Source organism: Cervus elaphus, chromosome 14 (genome assembly GCF_910594005.1).
Source record: "Cervus elaphus chromosome 14, mCerEla1.1, whole genome shotgun sequence".
Classification (NCBI taxonomy): domain Eukaryota; kingdom Metazoa; phylum Chordata; class Mammalia; order Artiodactyla; family Cervidae; genus Cervus; species Cervus elaphus.
The window spans coordinates 43476083-43488914 of record NC_057828.1 but is presented as its reverse complement, the minus strand read 5'-3'; the positions used below and the strand labels follow the sequence as shown (position 1 = coordinate 43488914).

The window sequence follows — 12832 nt, the reverse complement described above, 5'->3', positions numbered from 1 at the left end:
GTCTAGCAGGCTGCAGTCCATTGGGTCTCAAAGAGTCGGACATGACTGAGCGACTAAGCACAGCATACAGCACAAGGAAAGAGAATCTGAAAAAAAAAAAGATATATATGTGTGACTGAATTACATGCTATACACATGAAACTAACACAACATTGTAAATCAACTATATATGTCATTTAAAAAAAAGGATGAGTAAAAACAAAATATGAGAATTAAAAAGATACTATCAAGAATAGCGCATATTATTATCCATCATTATATATGTTTATTGTACATTTAAATAATTGACATATTAATAACAGTAACAACAAGAAGATCTCTGAGGTCTGTAATCAGACAATTTAAAATGTTATGTTTTGAAAGTAGGAGTGGAAGGTGTTATGAGTAGTATCTAGAAAGGATTTGTATGCCCAGATTTGGAGAGGGGCTTTCTAAGCTAAGTAATACTTAAGGTGAGATCTAAAGGTTAACTGGAAGGAGTTAGCCAAATCAAGAAGGAAAGACTGGGGACTCCCTAGCTGTCCAGTGGTTAAGCCTGGGCGCTTCCAATGCAAGGGCAAGGGTTTGATCCCTTTCAGGGGAACTAAGATCCCACATGCCCTGTGGTGTGGCCAAAAAGAAGAAGAAGGAAAGGCAGGGGCGCTGTGCCCTAAGAATGAGAGTATTAACTCACCAGTTATTTACTGAGCATCTGTTAGAGCCGGACACAGTTTTACGTACTGAATCTAGACTAGTGAACAAAGTAAGTTCCCTGCTGTGTTGGAGCTTTCATTGTAGTGGAAGAGATAAACCATAAGTAGTAAACAAAGTAAGTACATTATATATATTTGGGAGGTTGATAAGTGAAGGCCTGGAGATAAAAAAGAGTGATCTTACTGGCACCTAGAATGTGCTAAGAAAGAGGCAGGAGACAGTAGAAGGGGCCAGAACATTAAAAAAGCTTGACACATGCTAAAGATTTTGTGTTTTTTCTATGGCAACAGAGAGTCAGAGGGTGACATGATCAGAAATTTATTTTGACTTGCTCACTTTGGCTGCAGTGTGGAGAGTTGGAGTGGAATGAAATTGGAAACAGAGAAAAAAGCCAGTTGGGAAAGACCTGGATGAAAGATTGTGGTGATTCAAACCAAAATATACGGCAAGAGATGGACATGAGGAGACTGGAGAGAAATGATTAGAAATGAGAACTTAAAAAAAAGAAATGAGAACTTATTAAAGAGTAGAGTTGGTCAGATTGACTGTGGGGATGAGAGAGAGGAAGGAGTCAAGAGTGGCCTTCAAAATTTCAATTTGGGCATTTAAGAGGATGATAATCTACATCACAAAGAAATGTATGTAGAGCAGACTTCTGAGGGAAAACGAGGAGTTAAGTTTTGAACTTATTAAGTATATGATACTACATGAAAATGTCCAGAAGTCAGTACAAGTATGGGTCTGTAGCTCAGGGAGAGGTCTGTGCTGGAGACAGGGATTTACCAGGGCTTGATGAATTCGAATTAAGGAAAAAGAAAAGATGTTGATGATATGTAACAGTGAACTCTCTGAGACAGTACATCCTGATCCACAACACTTCTTTAAAAAGCACCCTTCTCAAGGCAAAAAACAAATGCTGTGATCCTGAGCTTTGCATATTTTGACTTGAGCTATAATTCTGGATCACCTACAGATGCCTACCCCACACTGTATGAAACTCTCAAGGTCCACAGCTTGGTGTTAGTCATACAGACTCAAAACCATGTTTGCTTCATTATTACATAAATCTTACCTTAGCAGTGCTTTGGAAACCATTAACTTCCATAAGATTATTGAGTGCATAGTGACTTTTGACTCATACAATTGGTGTGGAGTGTGTTTCGCAATGGAAGTGTGAGCCCTCTTACTAAGTACAGTGTTTTATTTGACCTCAGATAACAGATTTCTCCCAACGGAAAAGTGACCGTTCATCATATGAAGTGGATGAACTTCCTGTTACTGAACGAGAGCTGCAGAAACTAAAGAATCCAGACACAGAACAGGAATTGGAAGTACGTTTGAACTCTCGCAAGGTCACATCTTCATTATAAGTTTGTTTGGAATTTTGCTCTTTAATATTCTCAGTTGAGACCTTCTTTTTTTTGTTTTTGTTTTTTGGGTTTTTTTTTTTTGCCCTCTCTGACTTCTAAGTATCCTTGTTACTTCACAGTACTTAATGTTATCACAACATGAATGTGTGAATATGTTAGTTAAATAACAGCTCAGGTCAAATCAGGATGTAACAGACATTGCTAGAGTAAGATGAAAAATAAAGAATTTAAACAGGACCGAAGATTGAGAATAAGCAAACTAGATCTTATCTTTTTTTGGCTCCAGCTGACTCTGACATCTTCCTTCCTCTGCCCCTGTTTGTCCATTGGAAAGAAAGTAACAAGTTTGCAAAGGAATATGAGATGAGTGTGATAAAGCACACTTATTCCTCATTTATTCAGTAATCTTCTGAAAAAACATAAATGCCTTTATGTACAGCACTAGATTGGATGTTATGGATGTTCAATGAATGACTTAACGAGAGCTTGCCTCCCAAATAGGAAGAAAGATTCTCAAACAATTATTTTCCTGTAATAAAATGCAGAATGTCATTAGTGCTCCAGCAGAGGTTTTATCATATCACTGCTGAGTTCTTGTTGGGGTGAGGAGTATGCCTAGAGAGGAAGGCTTCTAGTAAGATGATGAAATTTGAGCCATCTAGGTCAGAGTTACAACTCTTCTTTAAGTGGTGTTCATAGGCTCAGAGGCAGAAGAGAGGGACTTAAAGCCATGTGTTTCCTTGTACTCTCCTGGCTACCTTAAGCTCTGATTCAAATTGCCAATGTGCCATATTTTGGTTTTCTTTTAGGTGCTTGTGAAGTTAGAAGGTGGAATTGGGCTGTCTTTAATTAATAAAGTCCCAGAAGAACTGGTCTTTGCAAGTCTTTCGGGAATCAACGTGCACTACACACAGCTGGCCACCAGTCACATGCTTGAACTCAGCATACAGGATGTACAGGTGAGTGGGGGAGGCTCAGAACTTGTTGATTTTATTTTTTTTCTTCCTGCTGAACAGCTGACCAGATCAGTGTTTAATGTTCTAGGAATTTAGTGCTCTGTGGCTTTTAAAAAATTGTTCTATGAAAAGAATCATTTTTACCTACATTTGTCTTTAATGATTTTTCCAGACAGCAGAATTCTAAATATAATATCTAGCCTATCAGTAACTTGGAGAACTTAGTCAAGGTGGCACAGAGGAAGGTGACTGCTGGTTCCCCATCTTGTAAACAGAGAAAACAATGAAAATCCTCTAACCATCATTTAGAAGAACTGAAGTTCACCGCAGGGAGAAAAGAGAAAAGCTAGGGAAGTGAGTTTGTGCTTCTGACCAAGATGGAGTACAGGGATCTGATTTACTGTCCTACCTGAAACACCCCCCAAATCCAGATAAAATAAAGAGACAACAGATTCAAGACACTAGACATCAGGCAACAAAGGACAGTAATCTCCGAAAGGTGGGAAACAAAAGATGTGAGCCCTGCAGTCATTCCAACTTTGTTGTTGTTGTTTGGTTGCTAAGTTGCATCTGACTTTTGTGACCCTGTGGATTGTACCCCCCTGGCTCCTCTGTCCTTAGGATTTCCCAGGCAAAATATTGGGGTAGGTTACCATTTCCTTCTTCATCACTCCAGCTTGCTGCCTTGAAAAAGTTTTCAGGCTCTGCACCAGGTGGAGAGACTGAGACAGAGCCTGTAGAGTGGATGAGCTGAACAGAATTGAGAGTCCTAGGACCAAGGCAGCCAGAGTTCATAGGACAGCAGACCTGGGAGGGGCATGCTGCACAGAAGGAAATCTCCGGAGATTTGCAGAGGGCCCTGCAGGTATGCAGCAGAGACACAACAGATCAGAGGTGTACATGAGGAGACTACCTTCTGAAAAGCACACAGGGGCAGTGCCTGCAGCTCACCCCCAGCTGCAATGGGTAAACTAATAATTATGGGACACTGGGAAGAGCCTTCCAGAAAGTCTTGGGCCTCCATGGTACATGTTGAGGCCTAAGCTGAGCACTGCTCCAGACGTACCTGACAAATCAGTCATATAAAAGGAGGCTCTGAAAGGATCAAGCTGTTTCCAAGTAAATTAACCGTATCCCTGAACAAAGCTCCAGATTCAATGGAATACAGAAACATCCAACACCCAGCAGAATGAAAACCACAGTGTCTGACATCCTGTCAGAAATCATCAGGAGTGCCAAGGGGCAAGGAAACACAATACATAATGAGAGCAGTGATCATTCCAAACCAACCCAGAACTAACAGAGACATTAGGATATTCAGAGAAGGACATTAAAACTTACTGTAACTATTCTATTCCACATGTTCAAAAAGTTAAGTGGAGAGCTGGAAGATAGTCAAAATCTCAAATCAAACTTCTAGAAATTAAAATGAAATAGATAAAAACACTGGATTTGATCAGAAGCAGATGACACAGTGAAGAAAAAAAACGATGAGTGAACTTATAACAAGAGAAACTGTTGAAATACCCAGAGAAAAATAATCCAAGGGGAAAAAACCTAGAAACCCACAAAGAGACCAGCATCAGTGACCTATGATAAAACTTCAAGCAACCGAATATCAATACTATATAGATAATTGGAATCCCTAGAACAGAGAGAGAGGAGAAGACAGAAAAAAAATATTTGAAGAAATTTTGACCATAAAATTTTCAAACTTAGTGAAAACTATAAACTCACAGAAGCAGCTCAAACACAAAGCCACTTTCACACCACCCCCCTTGCCACACACACACATAGTGGAAGCTATACCAAGGTACATCATAATCAGTTACTCAAAACCAGTGATAAAACATCCAGATTAAAAAAGCATGTTCCTTCCAAGGAACAAAGGTGAGAATGACAGCCAGTTTCTCATTGTGAACAACACAAGTGAGAAGATAGTCAGCAACGTTTTTACAGTATTGAAAGGAAAAAACAAACTGCCAACCTAGAAGTCTGTGCCCAGCAAATAAATCTTTCAGGAACCAGGGTGAATTAAAGGTGTTTTAGACATTCAAAAACTAAAAGAACTCATTTCCAGCAGATCCACACTACAGAGAATGTTAAAGGATTATCATTAAGGCAGAAAGTAGTGATACTTCCATCCATGCCAAAACCCTTTTCAGAAGAATTTTTTCTTTTATCATATATCACAGATAGCAAAGGGTTCAGGCTAATGACATCACATTTGTTTGAGGATAGAAAGTTGGTATCTTGTACCTCCATTTCTTTGTCTTTCTTTTTTAGTATTACAGAGATCCAAGGAGTCATTTGATGTTCATTAACTTCATAACTATACTTAAACAGATACTTCTTCTTGTAGTGTCTCTTGATTTAATGTGTGCTGTAAATCATAAAAAATAAACAGATTTGAGCATTTACTATGATTACAGTACTGTGAGAAAGAATTTTTAAAAGCAGAAAATTTAGTCCCACCTTTCATGCATGCGTGCTCAGTTGCATCAGTCATGTCTGACGCTTAGCAGCCCATGGTGGGTCCATGGAGCCCACTAGGCTCCTCTGTTCATGGAATTTTCCAAACAAGAATACTGGAGTGGGTTGCCATTTCCTACTCCAGGGAATCTTCCCAACCCGGGGATTGAACCCAAGTCTCCTGTGTCTTCTGCATTGGCAGGGAAATTCTTTACCAGTAGCACCACCTGGGAAGCCCAGTCCCACCCTTAGGGAACTTCTAATCTGATTGAGAGAGTAAAACAAGGATCAGAAGAAATTTGCAGTTAGTACACTTATGCCAAATGTGTTTGGGGAGAGTATAGAGAAGAGGTCAGAGTAAGGGGGAACTTTACTGTCATTTCACCTATTGGATGTGACTGGTGGGTTGTCGCTGATATTGCCTGTGAGTCAGGCATGGCACTGGGCTCTGCAGATATCACTGTGACCCAAAGGGTGACGTTTCTGCTCTCTGAGCTGAGAACCTAGGGAAGAAGTCAGCCAGTAGGGAAGCGAGCAAGCAAGTGAATCATTCCATCCTGGGACACTTTCTGTGAGAGAATAAAGGGAGATGGTGCTGCTTTGGGTAAAGTGGCCTCGAAAGCTCTTCCTGAGGATGTGGGAGCCAAGCCGAGCTTAGAGGAGGAGAGTGAGATACCAGAGAAAAAGTGTTCTAGGGGAAAAACGTTCTGGAAAATTCTGAGAAGTGGGGGGGACTCACCCACCTTTGGGAAACAGCAGGGAGGCTTGTGTGCAGGATGGTGGGGAGCCTGGATGACAGCCACGTGTGGTGGAGCTGAGTCCCGCTGGCCCTGGCGGCGTTGCCGAGGAGGCTGTGCAGTCCTCTGAGAAAGGGAAGCCCCTGCAGGGTGTCCAGAAAGGAGGGACATGGTGTGTGTTTTTGGTGGATCACTCTGGCTGCTGTGAGAGCATGTGGGAGGAAAAGGAAATGGAAGCAGAAAGAAGGGCTTTAGGTCCCCCGCCCTTCCCTCTGTACCATGAGAGCCAGCAGAAGGACTGCCCACAGCGACTGGACAGAATGATTCTGTGGAAGTCCTGGTGATACAGTGCAAAGGTCAGGGCTTGGTGCTTGAAACACCTGTATCTGAATCCCCACTCTCCCACTTACTACTTGGTGAATCTGAGTAAGTAATGTAACTTCTCTAAGCTTTTGTTTTCCTGTTTGTAACATAGGGAGGAAGAACACTTAACCTTTAGGACTGTACTGAGGGGTGTGCTAGGTGGCGTGTGGGAAGGACGCTGAGGGGATACCTGATACATGCTCTCTCCTCTTTCCTCTTCCCAGTGTGGGCCTGTAGGGTGAAACAGGAAGTGAAGATGCTCACTTCCTGCCATGAGCCTGCCGACATTCATGAACTTGCCTGAGTGTGGGGAGAGTGTTCTCCGTGATGCTGCTCATGGGGGATGAACAGAGCAGTCCCTGTTTCCGCCACTGTCATCACTCCATCCCTAGAAGGAGTTGACTTGAGGATGGGTAGCTGTGCCTGTTTGGCAGCCATTTGTTACTGATTTTTGGTTTGAGCTCTTTTGTTGCTGTTGTTCAGTTACTGAGTCGTGTCAACTCTTTGTGACCCCATGGACTGTAGCACACCAGCCTTCCCTGTCCTTCACCAGCTCCCGGAGTTTGCTCAAACTCATGTCCATTGAGTTGGTGATGCCGTCTAACTATCTCATCCTCTGTTGCCCCCTTCTCCTCTTGCCCTCATTCTTCCCAGCATCAGGATCTTTTCCAGTGAGTCAGCTCTTCACACCAGATGACCAGTGTATTGGTGTTTCAGCTTTAGTATCAGTCCTTCCAGTGAATATTCAGGGTTGATTTCCTTTAGGATTGACCGGTTTGAGTTCTTATTCAGGGAATCTGGAACGAGAGAAACATCAGTAACCTGTTGGCTGAGAGTGTCCGCTTTGGGGACAGAGAGAATTGGAGTTCAGTTCTCGTTCTGTCACTGACTAGGTGTAGAGCCTCCAACAGGGGTGTCTCTTTTTGGCTTCTTCATCTGTGACGCGAGGACAGAGATGGTCCCCAGGAGGTTGTGGTGAGGATGCAGCTTTAATAACTCGGACAGCCTGGCAGCCGTGGGACTTGCTGAGATGATCCTTGTGCGGGGACTAGCTCAGTGCTTGGCACATGGTGGTGGTTACTCGCTCAGTCGTGTCTGACTCTTTTTGACTCCATGGACTGTAGCCCACCAGGCTCCTCGTCCAAGGGATCTCCCAGGCAAGAATAGTAGAATGGGTTGCCATTTCCTTCTCCAGGAGACCTTCTGACCTGGAGATAAAACCTGCATCTCTTGCATTGGCTGGCAGATTCTTTACCACTGAGCCGCCAGGGAAGCACCCTTGGCACATAGTACTCACCAAATAAAGTATAGCTCCTGTTACTACTACTATTATTGTTGCTGGGTTTAGTGGAGGTATGTTTTTCCAAAGGTACTTTCTGAGTGACCTGCATATTTTGAGATCCAGTCAAGGGTAAAAATGAAAACTGAGGAACTCGTCCGTTTTTGTCACTGCTTTTTCATGTCCCAGGTGGACAACCAGCTCATTGGCACCACTCAGCCCTTCATGCTCTACGTGACCCCTCTGAGCAACGAGAATGAGGTCATTGAGACAGGCCCGGCTGTGCAGGTGAATGCAGTGAAGTTCCCCAGTAAGAGTGCGCTGACCAACATCTACAAGGTAGGCTGGTGGACTCGCTTTGTCCTCTCACAGCCCAGGCTGAGAGCAGCAGTGCAGGCCGCAGATGGAAATAGTCCAGGGGGTAAAGGCACAAGCAACTCAACACGTTGTGTAGCTGGATTGATGGAAGTTTCTCTTTAAACTTTATATTCTCAGTTGTGCTGTCGATGAGTATCAGGTAATAGAACTGAATCCATCAGAGTGTGTATTTTTCACCATGAAGTCTCTGCAGGAAAGTATAGCATCTTCTAGATTGATCGTGACCAGGTATCTAGACTATGGTCTAGATATATTATTAATGTTATAATCCATAAATTAACACACAGCATTGTAAAACAGCTATACTTCAACAAAATAAATTAAAAAAAAAATAATCTCAGACTACTGGACAAGGGGTAGGAGGGGCCTGACTTGGGACAGACACCTTGAGCTGCCACAGTGTTCACTAAAAGCAGATCATACTAAAAGTAGATCATTCAAAAAGTGATACACTTTCTTTTGTGGAGAAGTCTTCATGTACAAGCTAGTGTTACAAAGCTAGCTTGTCTGGAAAAATGGGAGCTAAGAGGTTGCTCCTCATATTTCTGGTCCTTTGTTACCAGGGCCAGTGGGGGCCATGCCTGCATGTGGTCCTCACATTTACAAGTCCAGTCTCCTCCTTGAACTAGATGCCATCCACATGAACTCAGTTGCATGGTGCATCTGAAAACGTCGTCCTGACTAACTGACACAGATGCCCTGGCGCCAAGCAACAGGATGGTGAATCATCTATTAAACATCTTCTGGAATTTTGGGTTCATTATAACATGGAGAGAGATGAGGCAGAGGAAAATTGGCAATATGATTATGAAATCATATTAAGAGACCATGCCGTACCATTGGGGCCTTCTTAGGTTGCAGATGAAAGTTCCTCTGACGTTCGCACTGTAAATCAGAATTTCTTTCTCTCTAGCACCTGATGGTCACGGCTCAGAGATTCACGGTACAAATTGAGGAGAAACTGCTCCTCAAGCTGCTGAGTTTCTTTGGCTATGATCAAGCTGAATCAGGTAATGTCCAGTGTTCCAGGTTTGTATCTGGGAATTGGTACTAGGGTGGTGTTTTTTAGTCTGCTTGTGAACACAGGTAGCCTCTAGATGCCTGGTGAGCTGCCTTCCCAATTCGTGGTCTGAGCGGGGAAGCTAAGGCTTGTGGTCCGTTTTTGTTTCTCAGTGTTGCCTGTTGACAGGTAGTGAGGTATGCCTGCATGTGGAGGGCCTTCCGGACCCAGGCATACCCAGGGCAAGCCTTTGGGAAGCAGTCTTTTGTTCCTCTTTGTTTCTTTTTTTTTTTTTTTTTGACACATCTGCTTTAGGATGGCAGAAATGATATTATTCATTTAGCTGACCACTTTGTTTCCTAACCTTTGTTTATTAAACAGACTCAGGGCCAAGAATCAGAAATCCCTTCAGCAGTTCTTTTGGTTTAGCTGAAGAAGAAAATTGGCCAGCCTCAACCCCTTAACTTTATATTTTTCACATCTATACCCTTATGCCTTAATGTAATTACAGAGGTTTTCAGTTATTGTGCTATTTTGGAGAGAGGAGTAAGATGAGCTATTGAAAAACCTAAATTTTCCAGCGATGCTCCAGAAATTATTTAGCTGTCGTCTCTTTGTTTTAGATCCTCATCATGGCCTTTCAAGACTGTTTATACAGCTTAGAAAGAAGTCAGTAATGCTTAGTCTTTTGAAGACTAAATATTAAGCCTAAAGAAATGATAAGATTGAGACTTCTAATGTTTGTCTGCCCATGTTGGCTAGGGGGAAAAAATTCCTGGGGATTTGTGAAATAGGTGCATACATACACACAGTGCAAGAAAAATGTTTTTGCTCTTTTTATCCCAGACTTAGAATTTAAGCTTTAAGCATATTTGGGGTCAAGAGCAAGATCCTGTGTGTCTAATGCTGCGTTCTCTACTTTGGGTGGAAACGCCAGTGTGTGTGTGTGTGTTCAGAAAGCCACTTGAGCTTGCTGCCAGGTATCTGTTCTTGTTGGGTACCTTCCTGGGAAGTTTTGCTTTAAATTTGATTGGACATGCTCTTCTTGTAAGTTGCTCTAAATAAATTTCTCCCTATGCATTGTCTAGTGGATTTAGACTTATAAAATCCTTGCCTGCCTTTCACTGAGGAATCTCCTCCACTTTCTATAACTGTTCCTATTCCCTGAATACAGATAAGCCTGTCTTTGTTGTGCTACCTTTTTTTTTTTTAAACCTATTCCCCTCTTTCTATAAATAGAGCTATAAAAGCTTCTAGTATAAATTTGTTTGATGTGTAGCTATGTATAGTCCCTTTGGTTTTATTTCTAAGGCGCATAAATCCAAGTGCAGATGAGCTGCCCACACAGATGTGGGGACCAGCATCAAGCTGAAGAGCACACTGCTGTGTGTTAGCTCATGTTTGTCCCTTTTACTTCATGAGATAACAAGTGAGTAATGTGCTTCCATGTGCTATTTAAGTGATGTCCTCTGGGAATTCCCTGGCAGTCCAGTAGTTAGGACTCTACACTCTCGCTACCAAGGACCCAGGTTTGATCCCTGGTCGGGGCACACAGGCTTCACAGTGTGACAATAAATAAATAAATAGTGTCCACTGTTTGGGAGAGAGAGCATCACTTGTCCTGATGTCAGTTCTTTATAGCCTGCAGCCTGTTTCTTTTTAAGACATTATGTTTTGCTCAGATTCATCATTTAATTGGTCATGTTCATTATGACTGAATGAAAGTATGCTCCAAGTACTTATTTTGATATCATTTTCTGAGATAAATTCAAATAATCTGGGTCATTTATAGTAATAATAATGATAAGGACAGGATTTCTAGAAAGTGTGTTGCCCCATGACCTTTGACTTTCCCACCTGGATTATTTTTTCCAGAGATTATATCTGCCAGGTGGTGCAGAGTTGCAAATCAGTAGTTTAAGCTATTGTACTTTTCTGATAAACAACGTGAACCACATCTGCTTTTATATAGAAGTGATATCAGGATGCTGTATGTATTAAAAAGCTAAATTTAGAGAGATAAATGTTTTCATCTTCCTATGAATTTCTTTTCAATGTGCCTGAAGTATTTGAATCACGAGACTTTAAGGAGACTTATTAAAGAAAAACAAAAAACAATTCTACCTTTGTGCCAGAGGTGGAAAAATATGATGAAAACCTCCACGAAAAGACAGCTGAGCAAGGCGGGACGCCAATCCGATACTACTTTGAGAATCTCAAAATCAGTATTCCCCAGATCAAGCTGAGCGTGTTCACATCCAACAAGCTTCCACTGGACCTCAAGGTGAGCTCCTCACGGGGAAAGTTCTAAAAACCACTTTTCCTAAGAAAAGAATGAATGTGCTTATTACTACTTGCCTTTTCCTGTCCAGCCTCATCATTTGTAGCAAGTATTTTTACAGGTTTCCCTTTCTGAGACAGTTTATCAACTCATACGTGTATGTAGAGTGGACCCTTGAGCAGCACGGGGTTAGGAGCACCCATCCTCCTTGAACTTGAAAATCCACATAGACGTTATCATTGGCCTGCATGTGCGGTTCTGCAGCCAAGTGCAAACCACTGAAAAAAACCCACGTGTAAGTGGACGATGTAGTTCAAACCCATGTTGTTCAAGGGTCAACCGTATCTTTCTTTCTTTTTTTTTTTTTTTTAACATTTAAGTATGACTTTACTGAAGATTAAAGAGTAACAAAAGAATAAACACAGAATGACATAAAAACCCATCTGCCCTCTGCTTAGCCCTTGGCTTATCTCAGTGAGGCAAAAGCCCATTTCCTGGGCCGCCCCCAGACTCAAGAGAAAAGCTGCAGCCCAGACAGTATCTTCTCTTCATGCCCAAGACTCACCTGCCCTCCTCCTCTCTTAAGTATTCACCCCTTCTTGAATGGTTGACAGTAGAAATGTCTACCACCTTCAGGGACGACATGGTTACATACCCACTGAGATGTGGGGCCCCCCACACCACCGTACCAGGATGTGACACTCCTACAGAGCATCTGGATGTGCACTTGACAGATGCAGTCTGAATACTGTCTTTATTTTCTACAATAAAATCTAGTAAAAATTAAGGGATGTTCCTCAAATTCTGATACAATATTTGACTCAAAAGTTCATATACATTTTTCCCCTATACTGAGCTGCCCCTCAGTGTCTAAGAAATCAGGAGTTTTAGAGATTCATGTGTCCTTAATGATCCTCTGCTTGATAAACAAGGATTTTGGAGTTCACAGGGCTTTGTCCCTGAAGATAATACAGATAATTAATGTAGAAATAGATAGGTAGTGGTAGGAGCAGAAGGAGAACTGGGTGAATGTTGAAAAGCCTTTCCTTGGGTGGAGTCTCCATCTGCCTCCCTGCAGCTGACACCCATTACTTCTGGTTCTTTGCTCTGTTGCTCTTAAAGATGGTTATGATGGTGTCTACCTCCTCTCTAACTACCTGTCTAAGACTCCCGCTGCCCCATGCTGCCTCCTTGAAGATGCTTCAAGGTGATCTCTCTTTCTGAGCGGAAGGAGCTAGAGACATGAACAAATAAGTAGTAAAACTGGAGTCTTAAATATACACACCTCTGGGTCTGCCCACGT

At 42.2% G+C, this 12832-nt stretch overlaps 1 protein-coding gene across 6 annotated transcripts in view; it reads left to right on the top strand.

Moving 5' to 3' along the window:
• VPS13D (vacuolar protein sorting 13 homolog D) overlaps positions 1 to 12832 on the top strand; it is a 266265-nt gene that overhangs the window by 145009 nt on the left and 108424 nt on the right. For all 6 annotated transcript variants that reach the window (XM_043924162.1, XM_043924159.1, XM_043924161.1 and 3 more), the window contains 5 exons: positions 1908 to 2024; positions 2873 to 3022; positions 8060 to 8209; positions 9162 to 9258; positions 11384 to 11532. In XM_043924162.1, coding sequence (XP_043780097.1) covers positions 1908 to 2024; positions 2873 to 3022; positions 8060 to 8209; positions 9162 to 9258; positions 11384 to 11532 — 663 coding nt within the window. The remainder of the gene's footprint in view (positions 1 to 1907; positions 2025 to 2872; positions 3023 to 8059; positions 8210 to 9161; positions 9259 to 11383; positions 11533 to 12832) is intronic.